Here is a 22,424-nt window from a genome sequence, read left to right on the forward strand (position 1 = left end):
AGATTTTTAATGAATTCATTTCACCATCTGCCATGGCATTTGAACCAATAGCACCTGAATATTAGCCGAGGTGCTGGATTACCAGTCCAGTAACATTACAGCCATGCCAACACAATCCTGTAGGAGCTGTTAAATTGTTTGGCACCAGTGTGTTTTCACCTCCTTCCCATATTTGCTACGTGCATTTAATTGACAAATTACACTGTTTCCAAGGACTTCACTACAAATAACAGTGAAGTAATTGAGTACATTTGCAATTGGTAGAATGTATTCTTGCTCCTGAGAGTAGCATTCAACATTAATTTTAATGAGCTTTAATTAAAATTAGCTGCATTTGAGTAGCAATAACATCATTTTGTGTTGTTACTGTGGTGTTACTGTAGAATTGGCTACAATTTTTTTAAAAGTTTCTAAATAATTACATAATTGCTCCTTAGAACCCTGTAGCTTTGCATTACAAAGGAACAAGTGCCATATGGCAAGATGACTCTTCTATAAGATCCATAACATTTATCGTGAACAAGACAATCTGTTTACAATTCTCTTCCCACCTTTGATTTCCTTCCAGCATTTGCAAAAACATAGCAAAATGCACTGTTGACAATAAACCAAGAACAGCTTTATGACAAAAGTTGGGAGCAGAATATAATAAAACAGGATGAATAGAATTAAAGGCACAAAAAAGATGACGATGACAATGAAGATGAAGAAGAAAGGCAGGAAAGTATGAGAGGTTTGGTTGATGACAAAGGGAACCCAAAACTCTTCAATAAATGTACTCAAAATAAACAAATGATTAGATTGATTAGAGTCAAAAAGTGAAATCTTGTGGAGACTGAGGGCATTAATGATGTTCTGAAATGAGTGTTTTATATCAATCTTCATAAAGAAAAAGAATGACTGGATCACTGGAGTATGGGTGTGACAAGACACATTGTAGAGGGAACAAAGCAGAAGAAAGCTTTAAATAATGTCAACCTATTTCATAGTTAACAACTCATCCTGTTAAGGTATAATGCAACATATATCACTGAAGAAAATTAGAATTGAGACAGCTGTAAGTCCAGCCACAATACTTCAAATCTCTTTGGATATCAGAGTACTAGAGAACTGGAGGATTGAATTTTTTTCTCCCATTTACAATTTAGGCAAGAGGGATAAACTCATAAATCAACTAGCCACAACAGTCAAAGAGAGAATTAATCATGAAAGGACACATGACATGTCAAGGTTATAGCACGGATATCAGTGCATTTCAGGGCAAACACATGTGCACACACATTTGCAGTTCGAGGAGTTTAGCCAAGTCATTGAGCTTGAGGCTGAGTTGTAGATTCTATGACAGAGCAATGATTAGTAATCTTTGCATGGTCAGGAAGGAGAGGTCATATCTGGAGTGAGACACAGCCTGCACGATTGTATAGTTGAGGGACTCAGGAGACAAAATTAGAAGAAGTACACCTTTGCTTGTTTCTTGTTTCATCGTTTTTAAGGTCTTTTTGACAGGATAAAATTGAAGCCCAAAATCGGGGCCTAGCACAAAAAGAGTGACATCACAGGATAACCATAATCATTGGTTGGTAATAGCTGCTAATTTGACAGTCTACTATAAGTTACTTTCAGATTGAAGGTAAACAGGAGAAATATTTATAGATTAAAAACTAAAAGAGGAGTAGAATTTTTTTTAAAACATAAATAAAGAGTTAAGTAAATGAAAAGAAGATTCAGGGCCAGGCAATGTGTTGTACCTGCATGATGTGGGAGTTGGTGGACCCTATTGTGGTTCATAGCAACCATATATGTAGTGGGTATTGGTTGCTTGAAGAAATCTGTCTCAAAGTTGATGAGACAGATGAAGGAGGGGGATGAGTTGCCTGGATGTCTGCTTTAGGAGGCAATCACCTCTTAGATTAATTCCACAAATTCTGTAAGTAGTCAGGCACAGGAGGCAGGTAGAGGAATCCAGGAAGTACAGCTGAAGGAGCGTCAGACCTTGTCCAACAGGTTTGAGATTCATGTTCATTGTGTGGATGAGAGCAGGGGATGTAGGGAGGATGAACAAACTGACCATAGCACTATGATACAAGGAGTCATTCGAGAGAAGGGACTAAAGAAAAATGGAATCGTAATTGGAGTAGTAGAGTCAGGGGAATTAACACTGTTCTCGGTGGCCAGGATTGAGATTCCCAAAGGTTGAGTTGTTGCCTGGTGCCCAGGTTGATTATCTCATCTAGGCTGAAGAGGAATTTTGAGTGAGAGGGGAAAGATCCAGTTGCCACAGTTGACCTAGGTACCAATGACATAGGTAGAATGAGGAAAGAAATTCTGACGCCAAATGAGCGGCTAGGAGCTAAATTAGAAAGCACATCCAAAAAGTAATAACCTCCACATTAATACCAGAGCCATAAACTAATTGGTACAAGATGAAAGAGGTAATTGCTTCACTCAAAGATTAGTGTGGGAGAAATGGATTCAAATTCATAGGTTATTGGCACCGACACTGGGGAAAGACTTTGTCTTTAATACACGAAGCATTCAGAATAAGGTAGATGAATTGCTGGCACAACTTGCGGTCATAAGGACTTTGAACTAGTTAAGGGCAGGGAGGCTCAGGAAAGGTTATTAAAGTTTCCAGAACAACTAACAGGACAGAGAGTATTGAAAGGGTTAGTAAGCTAACTTCAGCCACAGTAAATAAAGTGCATGCAATTCTGGTCTCCTTCCTATTGGAAGGATGTTGTGACACTTGAAAGGGTTCAGAAAAGATTTACAAGGATGTTGCCAGGGTTGGAGGGTTTGAGCTACAGGGAGAGGCTGAACAGGCTGGGGCTGATTTCCCTGGAGCTTTGGAGGCTGAGGGGTGACCTTTTGAGGTTTATAAAATCATAAAGGACAAGGATAGGATAAATAGGCAAGATCTTTTCCCTGGTGTGGGGTCCAGAACAAGAGGGCATTGTTTCAAGATGAGAGGGGAAGATACAAAAAGGGACCTAAGGGGAAACTTTTTCACACAGAGGGTGGTGCGTGTATGGAGTGAGCTGCCAGAGGAAATGGTGGAGGCTGGTACAATTACAGCATTTAAAAGGCATCTAGATGGGTACATGAAAAAGGGTTGAGAGGGATATGGGCCAAATACTGGCAAATGGGACTGGTTTAGGTTAGGATATCTGGTCAGTATGGATGAGTGGACCAAAGGGTCTGTTTCCGTGCTGTACATCTCTGTGACACTATGACTATAAGACTTTAAGTAGTATGGATTGAGAAATGTCAAACAGTTTTTGAAAGACTATTTTTATAAGCGTATCTGCAGGATTAAACAAGCATTTAAAGTAGCCACTGATGCAAATGACATTGGAGAGGAACTGTGCTCCTTCAGGAAGACAAATTGGATTAGAGAGACCAATGAGTTATCCTCTAAGAAGTTAAAGCAGCATCAAAAATAGTACTCCACCATAGAGAAGAAAGCAATTAGTTATTTCTGGCTTTCAAACACTTTGAGATACATACTGCAAATTAAGAGAGAGAGACTATAATCTATGCTGAACATGATATGTTAAATTGTTGTGGAAAAGTTTAAGACAGAGTACCAGATTATCCCATTGAAGTTTGTTCTTTCAACTACACCACTAAAAATAATGGTCAGGAAATCAAATGTGATTGCAGATGCCCTGTTCAAAACCTTGAGAAACTGGAGTAAAAATTCCTCCACTTTTGTTTCAGCAGCAGGAACTGCAGGAGCATCAACCTGAGGCTGATGGGAAGGTGAATCATTGATTTAAAAACTTACCTTGAGTGCTGGGGCCCTCCATTTTCCTTTCAGCAGCAGGAAGAGTGGGAGGGTCAACCAGGGAGCGGACTGGAAGTTAATTCACCGATTTAAAAACCTAACTCATGAATAGGCGGAGTGCACGCTGAGTAGGAGCAGACATGGAACTGCTGAGCAAGTGAAGCAATATATTTGGGTGGTTGCATTACCTGAAACACTACTTAGGTAGGTCTCCCACCCATCCTCCTACTGCATGTCCTTGATAAGTACGTACCTGTGAGGCAGGGAGGAGGTGCCCAAGCGAGGGAGCCATGGCTTACTAAGGAAGTTGAATCTCTTGTCAAGAGGAAGAAGGGGGCTTAAGTTAAGATGAGACGTGAAGGCTCAGTTAGGGCACTTGTGAGTTGCAAGTTAGCTCTCTCTTTAGGTCATTCCTGGCTAACAAGAGCCAGAAGAGGTCATAGCAGATAGGATCAAGGAAATCCCTAAAGCTTTCTATAGATATATCAAGAATATAAGAATGACTAGAGAAAGATTAGCGCCAATCAAGGATAGTAGTGGGAAGTTGTGGGTGGAGTCAGAGGAGATCAGCGAAGCGCTAAATGAATATTTTTCATCAATATTCACACTAGAAAAAGACAAGGTTGTTCAGGAGAAACCTGAGGAGGTGTTAGCAATTGAGGAAAGTGTGAAAATAGATGTCCTCAGGGCCAGTTGGGATTTATCCTAGGATTCTCTGGGAAACAAGGCAGAGATTGAAGAGCCTTTGGCTTTGATCTTTTTGTCGTCATTGACTACAAGAATAATGCCAGAAGGCTAGAGGATAGCAAATGTTGTGCCCTTGTTCAAGAAGAGGGTAGAGACATCGCTGGCAATTATCGACCAGTAAGCCTTACTTAGGTTGTGGGTAAAGTGTTGGAAAAGCTTGTAAGAGATAGGATTTATAATCGTCTAGAGATAAACAAGTTGATTAGGGTTAGTCAATATGGTTTTGCGAAGGGTAGGTTGTGCCTTACAAACATTGAGTTCTTTGAGATCGTGACTATACAGGTGGATGAGGGTAAAGCGGTTGATGAGGTGTATATAGATTTCAGTAAGGTGTTTGATAAGGTTCCCCATGATAGGCTATTGAAGAAAAATAGAGAGGCATGGGATTGAGGGTGTCTGGATCAGAAATTGGCGAGCTAAAAGAAGACAGAGGGTGATGGTTAATGGGAAATGTTCATTCTGGAGTTCAGTTACTAGTGGTGTACCGCAAGGATCTGTTTTGGGGCCAATGCGGTTTGTCATTTTTATAAATTGCCTAGATGAGGGCGTAGAAGGATGGATTAATAAATTTGTGGATAACACTAAGGTCAGTGGAATTGTGGATAGTGCTTAAGGATGTTGCAGGTTACAGAGGGACATAGATAAGCTGCAGAGCTGGATTGAAAGGCGGTAAATGGAGTCTAATGCGGAAAAGTGTGAGGTGATTCAGTTAGGAAGGAGCAACAGGAATAAAGAGCACTGGGCTAATGGTAAGATTCTTGGTAGTGATGAGCAGAGAGATCTCTGTGTCCATGTACATAGGTCCCTGAAAGTTGCCACCCAGGCTGATAGGGTTGTTAAGAAGGTATATGGTGTGTTAGCTTTTATTGGTCGAGGGATTGAGTTTCGGAGCCATGAGGTCATGCTGCAGCTATACAAAACTCTGGTGTGGCCGCACTTGGAGTATTGTATACAGTTCTGGTCACTGCATTATAGAAAGGATGTGGAAGCTTTGGCAAGGGTTCAGAGGAGATTTACTAAGATGTTGCCTGGTATGGAGGGAAGGTCTTATGAGGAAAGGCTGAGGGACTTGAGGCTGTTCTCGTTAGAGAGGACAAGGTTGAGAGGTCACTTAATTGAGACATAGAAGGTAATCAGAGGGTTAGACAGGGTGGACAGTGAGAGCCTTTTTCTTCGGATGGTGATGGTTAGCACGAGGGGACATAGCTTTAAATTGAGGGGTGATAGATAGAGGACAGATGGCAGAGGTAGTTTCTTTACTCAGCGAAATGGAGGGGCGTGGAACGCAATGCCTGCAACAGTAGTAGACTAGTCAACTTTAAGGGCATTTAAATGGTCATTGGATAAGCACGTGGGTGAAAAGAGAATAATGCAGCAAAGATAGGCTTCAGATTTGTTACACAGGTTCATCAAGGGTCAAAGTGCTTGTACTGCACTGTAATGTTCTATGTTCTAAAAATGAAGAGGTAATATTGACCAAGGCTACAAGAATAAATGGAAGCATATGTCTGTCTATTGCTTTGTGCTATTTTGGTTTTTGTTTGTAATGATGTGAGAATGAAACATTTGTCATTAGTTGTGCAGTGAAAATGTCATACTCCAGATCACTAATTTGGACAAGATATCCTGACTAGAACCATAATAAGAATTTGGGAACCTTGTCTGGGGAAGGTTCTAACAATCTACAATCAAATATATACAGTCAGATATACATGTATGATTTAAAAAAAACTGATCCCTCTCTTCTCCCCAGGATGATTGTCAAAAAGCTCATTTTTGCTTGTGGTACAGCTATACATTGACTGCTAAAATGACTTGTTTCTTAAGGCAGATCACACGAAGTGCTTGGATAATACAGTTATCAATAAATGCCAATAAACACACTCAAATCCCTTTGTCAGGGTCCAACCATATGAGATCACAACTGAAAATAACATTCTGGAGTTGGCTTAAACTTCAAAATCAACCACGTACATAGAATAAAAATTAAACGCTCAATCACTGCACAGTGTTTGAGAGTATAATATACTCACCTGTGGCAATTCCCATTCAGATTTGGATCCATCTGTCCGGTAGTAATATGGTCGGCCTTGATCATCAATATGTTTCATCCACTGAAAACAAAGATATTGTTTTACACTCTGGTACATTGTAGGACTCAGCACTACCTTAATTATCAAAAAGGAAAATGATTATTATTATTAATCATGATTATTATTTTCCACAAAAGTTTTACCCCAACTTCTCTAGGGCTGATAACAAATTCTGAAATTGGGACAATGAAAATCAGCAAAAATAAGCTTCAGTTTCAGAAAAAGTTGAGACTCAAACTGAAATTCTGATGAGAGTGAGTCAAAGGTTTTACTGTCACCTGACTGATGGTTACATAGTACTTTCTCAAATTTTGCTGCTATACTCTCATCAGCAAATACAAATAATTTAATAACATTACCAGACTAGAAACAATTACCTCAACTTCTTGAAATACAAGGTGAACAGAAAACTATTAGGTCATGCGAAACTCTTTATATCAAATGGCACAGTATGTGAAATGTTTTGTTGATATGGATACTTCTGATTTCCCTGTACTTAACAATAGTAACTCATCCATTGTCAATTGAAAATAGTATTTAATTTTCAATCTTAATTGAATTAAATTGCCAAATACTGAACTCCGCAACTATAATTTATGTTAATAAGAGCTACAGTTCCTTTTAGAAAAAGAATACAGTAACAGCAGACAGCTAAGGAGCAAGTCATCTGAAGATAAGAAATCAAAGTACCTTTTCATCAGTATATTCATTGACATACAAAGTTTGGCCACGCTCATCCATTTCTTCTGACCAACCACGTGGAGGTAAATCAAATTGATTATCTGTATGGCTGGAGTAAATGCTGCGGTAGTTCTCTTCAGTGATGTGATGCTAGAAGCATTTAGAGAAGGAACATGTTGTGCTTTATGTGTTTGATTATGGAAGTTTCAGGCATTTGAGAATTGCTGTTGTTATTGAAAAAATACAGAAGTAAATACTAATTTTCCTTTGATAAATACTATCCCCTCAATTAAAAGGTTTGAGAAATGAAGTAAACACTTCATTCTCAGGGGTGCCACAATGGCTCAGTGATTAGCACAGCTGCCTCAGGGTGCCAGGGAGCTGGGTTTAATTCCAGCCTTGCATGACTGTGTGGAGATGGCACATTCTCCCAGTATCTGCCTGGGTTCCCTCTGGATGCTCTGGTTTCCTCTCAAAGTCCAAAGATGTGTAGATTAGGTGAACAGCCATGGTAAAATGCAGGGTTAGGAGGATAGGATGGGGGAATGCTGGGTGGGATGCTCTTTGATGGTTTAGTGTGGATTCAATGGGCTGAATGACCTCTTTCTGCACTGTAGGGATACTATGATTCTAAGTTCTTCCAAAATTAATACAAGAATCACAGAAAAGAGAGATTCAAACTTGTATCACATGTGGTGTGAAGAAATATTTCTTTGACTCTCTCCTGAAAAAGCTTGTTAATTTTTTAAAATTGTACCTACTGATCTCAGATTCCCCAACTACCAGAAACAGTTTCTCTCAATCAACAACATCTATCCCTGAAAACATCACGGAATGCAATCTTACTTTGTGTCAACTCTCCTCATTACTATCATGCAAGTAAACTTATGTTGCACTCCCTCCAAAGCTACTGTACCTATGGTGTGGTGCCCAGAACTGCTTCCTTAATTCACGTCTTCATATAGCTGAAGAATGAATTCAATACTGCTCCCTCCCCATCTCTTGCATTCTATTTCTCAAGACGTAAAAGTCAGTGGTAAATTCATTTTTGAATTTCCAGTATTTCTAGCTTTTCACCATTTAAGAAAGCTCTGTTCCAGTTAAAACTGAATTATTTATATACAGAAGGAAAGAAAAGAGGTCAAAATGAACATGGACCCCTTAGAAATGAATCTGGTGAGATAATTATATGGAATAAAGAAATGGCAGAGGAGCTAAGTAGATATTTTGCATCTGGTATAACTATGGAAGATACTTCAAACATCCCATTGAAATGAAAGAAAATGGGAAAGGAATTAAGATCACTATTATGAGTGCAGTTGCATTAGACTAAATACAGTTAAATACCCTGATGGCTTTCATCCTTGGAACCTAAAAGAAACAGTTACAGAAATAGTAGATGTGTTCGTTATAACTTTCCAAACATTCCTGGATTTTGGAGAAGTACCTGAGAATTGGAAAACTGCCAATATGACACTCCAATTCACGTAGGTGAAAAGGCATCATTAATTACTCCTTAGGTAAATGCAAGTAGTATTCAGAATAAAAATAAAATTAATGTCACAAATAGAGTTGAATAAGACCCTAAAATACACATACAGAAATAGGACATTCGGCCCATCTAACCTACTCTGCCATTCGATCAAGCTCATGTGTTTCATAACCTCATTGTCATATCTTCTCCCTGTTACCTTGATCCCCTTACTGATCAAGGACCTATCTCTGCCTTAAATACTGAAAGTCATAAGTCAGATGACACCAAGTTATAGTCCAACAGGTTTATTTGAAGTCACAAGTTTTCAGAGCTCTGATGAACAGTCATCTAGCCTTGAAACATCTAGGCTTGTCATCTAGGCTTGCTTTCTTCATGAATGTTATCCAACCCACTGTGATCACCAGCATTTGTTGTTTTCAGTATAGATGCCAGCATCTGCAGTAATTTGCTCCTGCATTCCGTCTTAAAAACATTCAATGACTGGCCTCCATAATCTTCTTCAGCATCGAGTTCCACAAATTCACCACTCTCTGGCTGAAGGTATTTTTCCTCAGCTCAAGGGTCATCCCTTCATTCTGAAGCTGTGCTCTCAGGTTCTAGTCTCTCCTACTTGTGGAAAAATCATCTCCACATCTTCTCTGCCCAGGCTTCTCAGTAATTTATAAGCGTCAATGAGATCTCCCCGTCCCCCATCCTACATAGAGTACACACCCAGAATGCTCACCAGTCCTACAACAAGCCCTTGGGATTATTCTTGTAAATCTCCTCCAGATCAAGACCAACACATCTTTCCTCCGACATGGAGCCCAAAACTGCTCACAATATTCCATATGCAGCCTGACTAGAGCCTTTACACTGCCTCAGCAGTACCGCTCTAAACAAATATTAACATTGCCATTAATTTGCATTTAGGAAGGGAAATGCAATGATCTTATAAGCTATGACATGGACACAGTTAAAAGATATCAAAGATAGAACTAGAATGTTCAAGGGTATGTGATTTTTGAAAAGGATGACAGGAAGGGAAAGATGGAAGAGTACCTTTGTTAATATAAAGTGAAATAAGTATGAGAGCAAGAATGAATTGAGAAGCAGATAATACAGAATCCATATGGGTGGAGATATAAAAAGGGAAAGTAGTTGATAAGTCCCCAAAAAGTAGCTATACATTGGGACAGGGAATAAATCAGGAGATAAATGGCATCTAACAAAGGCAGCACATTAATCATGGGTGACTCTAACCTTCATGTAGATTGGGATAGTCAGATTGGCAGAAGCAGCCATTAGGAAGAATTCATAGAGTGTATTCAGAATAGTTTAATTCAATGATATGTCGCGAATCCAACCAGGGATCAGAGTGTTTGGATCTGGTGACGTCTAATTAGGCAGGTTTAAAAGATCCCTTAGGAAAGAATAACCATCACTCTTAGATTTTAGGATTCAGTTTGAGGGGGAGAAACTTGGGTTGGAAACAACTGTACTAAGCTTAAATAAAGAAAATTACAATGGACTGAGTGCACAGCTAAATGGAATGATTGGGAGTTTAGCAGTACAGATGGCTGAAGGACATAAGCAGACAATTTTTAAAAAACGTTCATAGTTCACAGCAAAGTCATACACCAAAAGAAAGATTTTAGGAAGGGGATAAAGCCAATCACAATTAACCAGTGAAGTTAAGGATAGCAAGAGATTGAAAGAAACGACATACAATTTGCAATGAAAAAGTGTAGGAGTTGGGAGGTCATCTCTCAGCTGTACAGCACATTGGTTAGGCCACATTTGGAATTCTGTGTGCAATTCTGTTCTCTCTCCTATTAGAAGGATGTTGTAAAACTTGAAAGGTTCAGATAAAATTTACAAAGATATTGCCAGGGTTGAAGGATTTGAGCGATAGGAAGAGGTTGAATAGACCGGGGCTGTTTTCCCTCGAGTGTTGGAAGCGGAGTGATGACCTTATATATAAAATCATGAGGGGCATGGATAGGGTAAACAGACAAGATCTTTTCTCTGGGGTGGGAAAGTCCAGAACTAGAGAGCATAGGTTTAGGGTTTATTTTGCTAAAGCTATACAAGGTCAGACCACAGCTGAAATACTGTGCATGGTTTTGGACACCTTACCCAAAGAAAGATATACTGGCATTGGAGGCTATTTAGAGAAAGGTTCATTCGACTCATAACAAATATGGAGGGATTTTCTTATGAGTTGATTAGGCCTGTACTGACTGAAATATCAAAGAATGAAAGGTGACCTTATTGAAACATACAGGTTTCTTAGAGGACTTGACATAGTAGATAAAGAAAAGTTGCTTGCGCTTGTGGAAGAGTCTAAGACCCGAGGGCATAATCTCAGGATAAGGGGTCAAACATTTAAGGCACAGATGGGGAGGAATTCTGTCTCTTAGTGGGGTAATGAATCTATGGAATTCTTTACCATAAAGGGCTGTTGAGGCTGAGTCATTAAGTAGACTCAAGGATAAGATAGACAGATCTTTAAAAAATCAGTAAGGCAATCAAATATCATTGGGAAAAAGTCAGGAAAATGGAATTGAGGATTATCAGATGAGCCATGCTTTCATTGAATGACAAAGCAGACTTGGTGGCTTGAATGACCTATTTGTGCTCCTATGTCTTATGGTTTACTTCGCACTTGTCTGGACAAGTGCAGCTCCAGCAGCATTAAAAACGCTTGACAACTTCCAGGTCAAAACGTCACATCCATAAACATCTTCCCCCCTCTACCACTGACACTCAGTAGGAGCCGACTGTACCACCTACAAAATTCATCAAAAAGATCCTTAGCACCTTCCAAACCCACAATCACTTCCATCTGAAAGATGGGATACATGGGAACACCACCAGCGCAAGTTTATCTCTAATCACTCACAATCCCTACTCAGAAATATATCACCATTCATTCAATGTTGTTGGGTCAAAATTCTGGAATTCCTTACAGCACTGGAGATCGAGCTATAGCACATAGATTGCAGTGGTTCCTGAAGGCATTGCCTTCTCGAAGGGAATTATAGACAGGGAATAAATGAGAGCCCAACCAGTGATGCTCACTTCCCATGATTGAATTTTAAAAATTGTGAACCGGAAAAACGCAAAGGAGTTTAATAAATACTCTACATCAATTTTCACAGCAGAAGACATTACTAGTATTCTAAAAGTACTAAATAATCAAAGATCTAAAAGATTGTGGATGCACCGGCAGTAATCCTCCCAATTCTAAAGATTCTGGGAATAATCACAGAGGATTGTAAAACTGGCAATGTAACACCTTTATTCAAAAAGGAAAGCAGACAAGAGACAGGTTTTAATATATATGAGTTGGTAATTAGGAAAATGTTATAGAGTCTATTATGAACAAAATACCAAATCATTTAGAAATACATAAAATGATCAAAATGATTGGCTTCATGAAAGGATATCATATCTGACAAATTCATTGCAGTTCTTTGAGGAGACAACAAGCAGGACTGATAAAGGGGAACCAATACATTTACTACACATGATAATAGTCCATTATTGTTAGGGATGCTCATATTTGAGAGACACAAGATGGCTGGCAACTAAGCTGTCCCTCTATTCCTACACAAAATGGCTGACAAGTGGTTAAACAAAATTAAAAGTCTGCTCCAGCATTTAAGTGAGACACAATGGTACCTTTGAAAAGGGATTATTGCGAGGCAAAAGGGAGCCTTACAAATGACAGCTGCAAGAAGATTTGCTAGAGAGAGTTTAATAAGAAACATCCAAGGACAGAACAGAGACAGTTAGGATGAGGGGTGTAAATCACCCCAGATGACAGTCATCATGCAGTTATGAAAACAGCAGATAAAGATATTTTGCCAAAATTAATTGTTTCATTGGAATTATTCATAATATTAAGAATTAGGTTCTAGTTAAAGATTCTTCAGATAACCACAGAGACAGATTTCAACAATATAACAAAATACAAAGATCACTAAAAGCATTAGGAGAAAAGATTCAAACATAAGTGTGAAAGTTAATTACCTCAAGAAGCTTTTCTTTATCACTAAAGGAATGCCTGGTGTATTCTAAGAAACAAATTGCTCGCAACTCATTAGCTAAAGAGTGATAATAGTAAGGCAGATAAAAAACATTACATATGACTAACTTTATAATAGAAATTAGCATTATGAATCTTATAGCAGTTATTTGGAACCAACTGTCTTTTGTATTTTTACACATAATTAGGCAGTGGGAAAATATGAATAACAGAATTTGAACAAGATAGCAAATGAATACAATGAACAACAGAATTCAAGCAGTCCTTCTGATAAGCAAGTCTAAGATATGTCTGAAGGAGTACAGTCAGTAATTTTGGAATTGGAATTAATAGGATACATGGCAAGATCCTAAGGCCTGGTGTCTGCTATGGCTGTCAAACGTCATGAGATCATGGGAACCTAGGGCTGTCTATAGGTGTGTCCATCATTGATTAGGGACTTCACAGGATTGGATGTATAGAATAAGGGGTAGGGTACAGTGACCACATTATACATTATGATATAATAATCACATATAAACTAATGAATCTATGATGAAGTAATGAGTTTTGCTATAGCAGGGAGCGATGTACAGTAGCTTCTGAAACTCAGCAGCAAAATCCTGGTGGATTAGCCATGGGAAATGCAAGGTTATAAGAAGAATGGGTCTGGTTGGGAAGTTTGGCCTGCTTCCACACTATAGGGATTATATGGTTTTGTGCACCCTTGATGCTGCTTCTATTGTTCCAACTTCTTTAAAAAAAGCCTAAGGTCTCACAAACTGTTACTTTATTGTCTTGGAACAGACCGCTCCTCACCTCTGTTTCAACGTCTCTTCAAAAAAAAAAATGCCTCTTGTATTATCACAGGAGTTAAAAAGATTGTAAGGCAACCTTCTTGAAGCAATCAAGATTCTTAGGGGTCTTGACAGGTTGGATGTGGAGAATTTGTTTGCTTTATGGAAGGGTCAACAAATGAAAGGCATAATCTCAGAGTTAGATGTCATCTACTTAACACGGAGATGAGAGGGATTCTTTCTTTCAGAGGTTAGTGAATCTGGAACGTTTTACTGGAGGGGGCTGTCAAGGATGGCATTTTAAATACATTTGAATAAGTGAATCAAGGGTTATGGCCCAAGGCAGGAAAGTGGAATCGAGGGTAATCAGATCAACCATGATCTTGATGGGTCAAAGGCCTACATCTGCTCCCACATCTTATGGTCAAAATATCTATGGATACAGTTTATTTGGACACTCATAAGGCCCTTGATAAAGATCCTAAAAAAGGCCTGTTAACTAACATTATGGTTCCCTTCACAGAAGAAATTTATTGACCTAGTTAGGAGATTTACTAGAAGGCAAAGGATAGAGTCTGGATGATGAATATAAATACGAATTTGAAGCAGTGGCTTGTACTCTCTGGAATAACATCTAAGAGGTGATTTTAGGATATTAAAAATACTTGATGACTACTGAGAGGAACTGGCAGAGTCCAGGACAAGGTAATATAACCTTGCCATCAGACTCAGACTACAAACAACAGATAAAGAGTTACATTGACAATTTTCAATCTGAAATCAACAGATTTTTGAAAACAACAGTATGAAAGCATTTGGAACAAAGGCAGGTGAATGGAGTTTGAAAACTGATCAGCCATAATTTCACTAGTGGCAAACAGGCTCAAACAATTGAACCATCCACTATGGCTATGGACAAAGATCCATTGGCAATTCAACGATGAGGGCAATCCTATATTTGTTTGCCTTTTACAAACACATATTTTCCAAGAGTTCACTCAAGTGTCACTGTAAGCAGAATTTTGAGTCATTTCCCTTCTCTCCCAGGAACATCAAAAGCATGATAGCTGAAACCAGCTAGCTCAGTAGAGAACTAGGATCAATCCTTGGATGCTCTGGCTTAGTATCCCACAGCATTTGCATAGTTTCAAAATCAAGCTTTACCACTTTAAGTACTAAATAGGTTTTGATTCTTAACTCACATCTAAGTTTCAGCAAATATCAATACTTCGGTTAACAGATGCAAGATATGTGTACTATTAAATGAGAGGCTTAAGCACAACATACAATCAACACTGTTGAATCTCTCTAGTTATCAATGAAACATTACAGAACTCAATGCCATGCATACTTAAACATATTTATTTTGTCAGTATGCACACATCAATCGTTGTTTATAGTTTCCACTGCATTAAATGCAAAATATAATATCAGCATAAAAATAAGCAATTTGCATGATAGGAAAGCACTTGCTTAAAATTCAGTTTAATATTCAAATAACACCCCTAAGCAATTTTTGTTGTCTTTATAACTAAATTGAGTTTTAAAGAGTTATAGAAGTGTCAATTCTTCAAATTCTATGAATTCCATAAAGTCTCAAGCAACATTAGAAATGTTGTGGTATCTCATTTTTTGAAAGCATCATAAAATTTCCATTATTGTGTACCACTCAACTCCAGTCTAATGGCACCACTTGGCACATAGAAACATAGAAAATAGTGACAGCAGTAGGCTAATTGGCCCTTTGAGTCTGTTCCACCATTCAATATGATCATAACTGATCATCCAACTCAGTACCTTATTGCCACCTTTAGCCCTAAGAACTAGATCAACCTTCTTCTTGAAACCCAAATTGCACTCTCTGCTGAGGCAGTGACAGAATTGGAACCTGTGTCTCAAGGACAATAGCCTAATAACCCTGATTACTAGACCAGTGATATCACCACTACATCAAAATCTCCACCACATCAATTTCCCCTTTGCAATCATTAGCCTCTGTTCGCTCTATGACACTTTGGACCACTCTTCATTCACTCCGCCAACTTCTCCACTTTCCATGGCATCTTCCTATACAAATATAGGAACTGCAACACATGGTCTTTCACCTCCTGCCTTTCAACTGGACATGGTCCTAGTGGAGACATGGTGAAGCAATTATTTACTTCAATTTCATTTAATTTTGTATCCTGCATTCATTTCACACACAGCTGTTTCATTTATCCGGATGATCATATGAATTTGGGTCATTGCTTTATGGAACACCATTGTTCAGTTCACAAGTTTGATCCTGGGTTTCTCATCGTTACTCTTTTTATTGAACTCTTTACACTCAGAATTCCATTCTTGGCTCACGTACAGTGCTCTAAGTAAGCTCCACAGAAATTTGAGAAACACCTTATCTTAATTAGGCACTAAGGTCTTCCACATTCACTTACTTCAACAAATTCAGAAAACCTGAAAATTCTGCTCTGATCTTTGTAAAGAACAGTTCTTGATAATGGTTACGTTTTTCCATTCCACCTCTGCCAGACACATTCTTTATTTCTTTAACTGTACCAGTACCATTCCCTTTTTCACAACACCATCATGCCTTCCACTCAAACGTTTTCTTTGTACTTTCCTCCACAACCTTTTCCCTGGTTCCAGGTAGGGAAGGATTTTCTCATGAGAAGAGGTCAAGTATGTTGGGCCTGTACTCAGCGGAGTTCAAAACCTCAAGAAGCAACTTTATTGAAATATTTAAAGATTCTTAGGGGTCTTGATAGAATAGATGTGCAGAGGTTGTTTCCCCTTATGTAAGCATCCATGACTATAATCTCAGAGCAAGGAATTGCCCAATTAGAACAGAGACAAGAAGGAATTTCTTCTGAGGGTAGAAGACTCTCAAGACTGGGTCATTAGTATATTCCAGGCTAAGATAGACAATGTTTTAGTCAATAAGGGAATCAAGTGTTAAGGGGATAATGCAGAAAAGTGGAGGTACGGATTATCGGTTATGACCTCATTGAGTAGTGGAACAGATTGGAGGTCTGAATGGTCTACTTCTGCTCTTATGATCTAACCAATACCAAACCTACAATGCAAGCAACCAAACACTGCAGAGTTAAAACAAATCGTGTTCTGAGAACAGTCTGTACAAGACCAGATATTTTGCATTGAGAGAAGATTAAACTAAAGTCGCATAATGAAGGGAACCCCAGGTAGCAGTAACCATAATGATTGAATTTTACATTCAGTTTGGAGGAAAGAGGTAGAGGTCCAAGGTTAGTATTTTAAATTTAAGTAAAGGCAATTGTGAAGGCATGAAAACAGAACTAATTTGCCAGTTCAGGCTGGCTAGATTAACATATATACATACGACCATATGAATTAATAGGAGAGGTTGGTCATTTTGGCCTTCAAACATGCTCTGTCATTCAATATTTGATCCATTTCCGTTCAGAATTCCACATTCCCATTTATCTCCAATAATTTTGGATTTCTCTGTCAAATAAAAAATTACTTATATCTTAAAAATATCCAATGACTGCTTCCAATGCCTTCTAAAGTCACATAACCCTCAGGAAAAATCCAGTGACTTCTGACCTAAAAGGGTGATTCTCAAATTTAAGACAGTCTCTTCCAGACCTGGACTCACCCACCACCAACCTTAAATCTAGCAAAAGGTGGTCCACCCTTTCCAATCTTTCCTCAACTTCACAAATCAACCTAAAAAATTTTCTTTGAACTATCTGCAACATATTTACATCTCTCCTTAAATAAGGAGACCAAAACTTTTCTCGGTATTTGAGAGGTGGTTTCACCAATACCCTGAAGCACAGCATCCTTAGTTTTATATTTAATTTTTCATGTAATGATGGATAGCATTTCATTAGCCTTCTTAATCATTTGCTGTACCTCCATACTAACTTGTGGCTCATACACAAGAACATCTAAATCCTCAATACTTCTTTTTTTTCAAACGTCTTAATGCCAATGGAACAACTTCACGTTTTCCCATGTTATAATCCATCTGCCAGATTTTTGCCAAGTAACTGACCATACCAATGTCGACCCATAATCTTTGTTATGTCAACTTCACAATATTCTTTTCTACCCATCTTCAAGCCAACTGCAAACTTAACCGCCATGCCTTTGATCCCTTCATCTAAGCCACGTGTGGATCTGGGTTTTCGGAGGGTTGATGTGGACTCCATGGGCCAAATGATCTATTTCCACACGGTGGAGATTCTATGATTCCACAAAGACACCCAATGCTAGAATCAAACATGGATCCATGTGTGGTGAGGCAGCACTGCTAACCACTGAGCCACCTTTGTGAAGTGGCACCATGAGAGATGAGGCAAATGTATTCGAAGGTTTAAAGATCTTTAGAACTCAGTTTCTTCTGCCATTTGGGGAAGAGAGTCTGAGTATTTTTAAAAACAGAGTGAATAGATTCTTGATAAACATGTAAGTAATAGGTTATCGGGGTAGCAGCATCTGGAGTAATCAGATTAGCCATTGTCTTTATTTATAAATAATCTCTCTGACAATGTATAACCATATGCTGATCGTTACAAAACAACCCAGATTCTATCATTGCATGTCTTGTACCGTTATTGCAGAAATGCTATTGCATCCCCTTCCGGTTAGAGTTTGGCAAACTCTGTGCTAATTATTTCTTTGTAAATTTTTTTATCATTAACTCTAAGAAACAAAGCTCTCATGAGCTAAAATATTCAATGTCAACAAAGCACAACTCATTCTTTTAGCCACAAACAATCACAGAAAATCAAAGTCACAATGTTGCTCCACATGAAAACACTTCAGCACTAGGAAACAGTAACAAGTCTCACAGTGAAGTAGACATGCATTATTCTGAGCTCTGACCTCATCTCTTTCTTAAATAACCTTTCAAATAATGCTGTTTCTGGGATAAGTAAGCTAAATATGGGTTTAAAAATAAACTTGGTAGAAATCTTGTCTCTGATGCAGAACAATAATTAAGAACAAAAAAGGAAGGAAAATCTCAGGTGGTGAGGCAACATCCGAGACAGAAACTGAGTAAATATTCCATGTAACCTTTCTTAAAAACTGAAGAAATGTAGAAATGTAATAGCCTTTAAGCCAGTGGGATGAGAGAAAGGCAAACAGGAAATCAAGGATGATCCACGACAGGGTGGAAGGTAGGGGAAATTAAATAACAAAATATTCCAATCCTGTAACAACCAGAAATAGTGATAAAGGATACAGTGAAGAGACAAAGGTGGTGTCCAAATGCAGTGTAGATTGTGACTTAAAAATCGATTTGAATATAACAGGTAGGGATAAAGATAGAAATAAGATAAAAATCAATTCAACAGAAAAGGAAAGGAGAAAAAAATACAATGTTGAGTACAGAAGGTTGTACAGTGCCAAACTGAGACTATTACGTTCAACATCAAGCTTTCACTAAATTATGTACTTGTGAAAAAAATGATCCTTGACTACCACTTTTCTACTGTGAACCAATATGCAAATCCTGAAATGGAACGTTTGTGTCTTTATCTACTTTCATTTACACTTTCAAAGTAAATATGGCTATTTTAATCAACCTATTCAGACATGTTATGGCATACCTCTGGAATAGGTGGGACTTAAACCCTTGCTTCCTGTCTCACAAGCATAGTAATTGTTGGCACCACAACAGACCTTAAAACACTTATGAATTAAATAAGTACATTCACAACACTTACTTCAATTCAATAACAGGTGACAGCCTATTTACAGGTTAATCAGGGCAATGCCTTGACCACTTATAGTCAACCTGCTGATTTAAAAATGTAAACCAATTGTGACAGTTAAGTGTAAATCATCAATTATTAGTGCATGCGCCATGACACCATCTCCTCCAGAGTCCATCCAATCAATAAACTCCTCTTAAATAGTGTAAATGTAGCTTTTCTCTTAAATGTGAATTTTGGCAAGAACACTAAATTGTATGTTCATAATTTAATCTCTCCATTCATCTCATCAGTACTTTTGCATTATTAACTGCTTTTCCTCCGAAAATGTATCACCTCACATTTCTGTGCATTAAATTCCATCTCAATTCGTTTCCAACTTAACTTGGTTATGTCCTTTTTCCTGTTTTCCACAATTTTCCTAGATTGTCGACAAAACTAAAACACAAGATTTATTGCCTAAGGAGATTAAGAATCAACTGATGGGGGAGGGGAGTCACATCCTGGCCCAGCGAAGTTCACTTCTCTGAAGGATATTACTAAATGAGTTCGGTCTCACATGAAGAAGTGGCAAATTGTAAGATGCCCATTCATTTATTGGTCCAGATATAAACTCTCAACAAACAATCGGATTTTGCATAAATTAAAGCCATGCCCATTTCTGAGTTACTTAATCCAATTTTACATTTCAAAAAGTGGAATTTCACCCGATATCTTGATTACTAATGTAGGACAACAGCCATTAGGGTACTGAACCCCAATATCCAAACCCAAATGTACATAGGGAAAGCAGAGTGACAAAACATACATATACCTTTAGCAGCTTAAACTTAATTCAATAATTTAATATTTGATCGTACTTAACATTAACTAGCCAATTTCTTAAAATTTCTAATTCATATCAATGTATAGCTGCCCATTATGTCTTGCAGGGCAGTGCTAGTATCCAAAACTTCCAGATCAAAAGATCTAGATTCAAGTCACACTTGTCCTGAAAGTGGGTCATAACATGTCTGAACATATTGATTAAAAATAATTACAGTTGCACGTTATATTTATAGCATCATAGAATTACACAACATTGGACAGACTGTCGCTATGTCATCTGCACTGACCAGACATCTTAAACTGATCTAGTCCCATTTGTCAGCATTTGGCCGTATCCCTTTAAACCCTTCCTATTCATGTACCCATCAGATTCCTTTTAAATCTTATAGTTATACTCACTTCCTCTGGCAGCTCATTCCATTCACACAGCCACCCTATACATGAAAGAGTAGCCCTCAGGTCCCTTTTAAATCTTTCCTCTCACACCTTAAACCAATGCCCTCGAGTTATAGACTCCCCTACCCTAGGAAAAAGACCTTGACTATTCATCTTATCCACGCACCTCATGATTTTATAAACTTCTGTAAGGTTCCCCCCTCAGCCTCTGACACTCCAGGAAAAAAAAGCCCCAGCCAATTCAGTCTCTCCCTAAGACTCAAACCCTCCAGACCCAGTGAGAATGTGTATCGGGTATGAGCAGGTAGGCAAAGAGTTAAGTTTTGAGTTTTGTGAAACAAGAGGTTCAGCTGAGCATGACAACGTGCAGTTAACAGTGGGGTGCTGGAGGCAAGGGTAATGGGTTAACAAGGTGGAAAAGCATTCACTATGTAGAGCCATTTAACAATATTGGAAGCATTCAATATGTAAGGTCAATTTAACAAGGTGAAAAGTATTCATTATGTGAAGCCATTTAAGGTTATGAACATTCATTGTGTAACACCAGATGGCTTAATCTTTGCTATTGATACTTGCTGATTGTAACAATCAATATGTATGCTCCCTGTAAAATAACTATATAATTCATTAAGAAACTGCTTTTCCAGAGACAACTGTAAACTCACGTTTCTGTGCACATCGGCGATCGTTCTCTCTTCTTCGAGGGCCCAGAATAAAGATGGAGGAGGTAAAGCTATACTGTGTCTCTGAGCATTTTGCTTCGACTGGGGTGGTGAGAAACAGGATAACACCAGCAACATCCTGGTAAAACTTCTGAAAACTTAACAACATCTTTCCTACAGTGGGCAGACCAGAATCGAATGTAGTATTCCAGAAGTGGCCTCATCAATGCCCTACACAGCTGCAACATGACCTCCCAACTCCAATACTCAACATACTGACCAATGAAGGCAAGCAACCAAAGCACATTTCTTTATCACCTAGTCTGCCTGCAACTCCACTTTCAAGGAACTATGTGTCTACGCATCCAGGTCTCTTTGTTCGGCAACACACCTAGGGGCCCTACAATTATGTATGCAAGTCTTGCCCTGATTCGCCTTACCAAAATAGAACATCTCACATTCATCTAAACTAAACTAATCTAAACATTGCTCTAACCACTGGCCCATACGATCAAGGTCCTGTTGTACACTGAGATAATCTTCTTTACTGTTCATCACACCAGCAATTTTGGTATCATCTGCAAACATAGTAATCATACCTCCTATATTCACATCCAAATCATTTATATTAATGAGGAAAAGCGAGTGGACCCAGCACTGACCCTTGCGGCACACCGCTGGCCACAGACCTCCAGTTCTGAAAAACAACCCTCCACCACTACCCCATCTCCTACCTTCAAGCCTATTTTGTATCCAATCCGCTAGCTCCTCCTCATATGACCTAATCTTGCGAGCCAGTCGACCATGCTAAACCTTGTTGAAAGGCTTGCTGAAGTCCCTGCAGACAACACCTATTGCTCTGCCTTCATCAATCTTCCTTGCCACATCTTCACGAAACTCAATGATGTTGTTGAGATACAATTTCCCATACACAAAACCATATTGACTATCCCTTATCAGTTCTTGCTTTTTCAAATGCATGTAAATGCTGTCCCTCAGAATTCCCTCCAACGACTTGAACACCAATGACATCAGACTCACCAGTCTATAGTTCCCTGGTTTTTCCTTATCACCTTTCTTAAATAATGGCACCACATCAGGAATGAGCTTATGCGTGAAATGTCAATTCTCCTGCTCCTAGGATCCTGCCTGATCTGCTGTGCTTTTCTAGCTTAGTTTCGACTCTGCTCTCTAGCATCTGCAGTCCTCACTTCCTCCTAC

General features: G+C 38.6%; 1 protein-coding gene across 10 annotated transcripts in view; it reads right to left on the reverse strand.

The window, feature by feature from the left end:
- arhgap12b (Rho GTPase activating protein 12b) overlaps positions 1 to 22,424 on the reverse strand; it is a 196,597-nt gene that overhangs the window by 97,762 nt on the left and 76,411 nt on the right. For 5 of the 10 annotated variants that reach the window (XM_072576095.1, XM_072576093.1, XM_072576094.1 and 2 more), the window contains exons 4-5: positions 7,318 to 7,458; positions 6,568 to 6,648 (exon numbers count right to left, since the gene is read on the reverse strand). The exons of 2 other annotated variants lie outside the window; for them this stretch is intronic. In XM_072576095.1, coding sequence (XP_072432196.1) covers positions 6,568 to 6,648; positions 7,318 to 7,458 — 222 coding nt within the window. The remainder of the gene's footprint in view (positions 1 to 6,567; positions 6,649 to 7,317; positions 7,459 to 22,424) is intronic. 3 more of the 10 variants (XM_072576099.1, XM_072576098.1, XM_072576096.1) reach the window with 1 other exon arrangement.

The sequence above is a fragment of the Chiloscyllium punctatum genome, chromosome 8 (assembly GCF_047496795.1).
Source record: "Chiloscyllium punctatum isolate Juve2018m chromosome 8, sChiPun1.3, whole genome shotgun sequence".
NCBI lineage: Eukaryota > Metazoa > Chordata > Chondrichthyes > Orectolobiformes > Hemiscylliidae > Chiloscyllium > Chiloscyllium punctatum.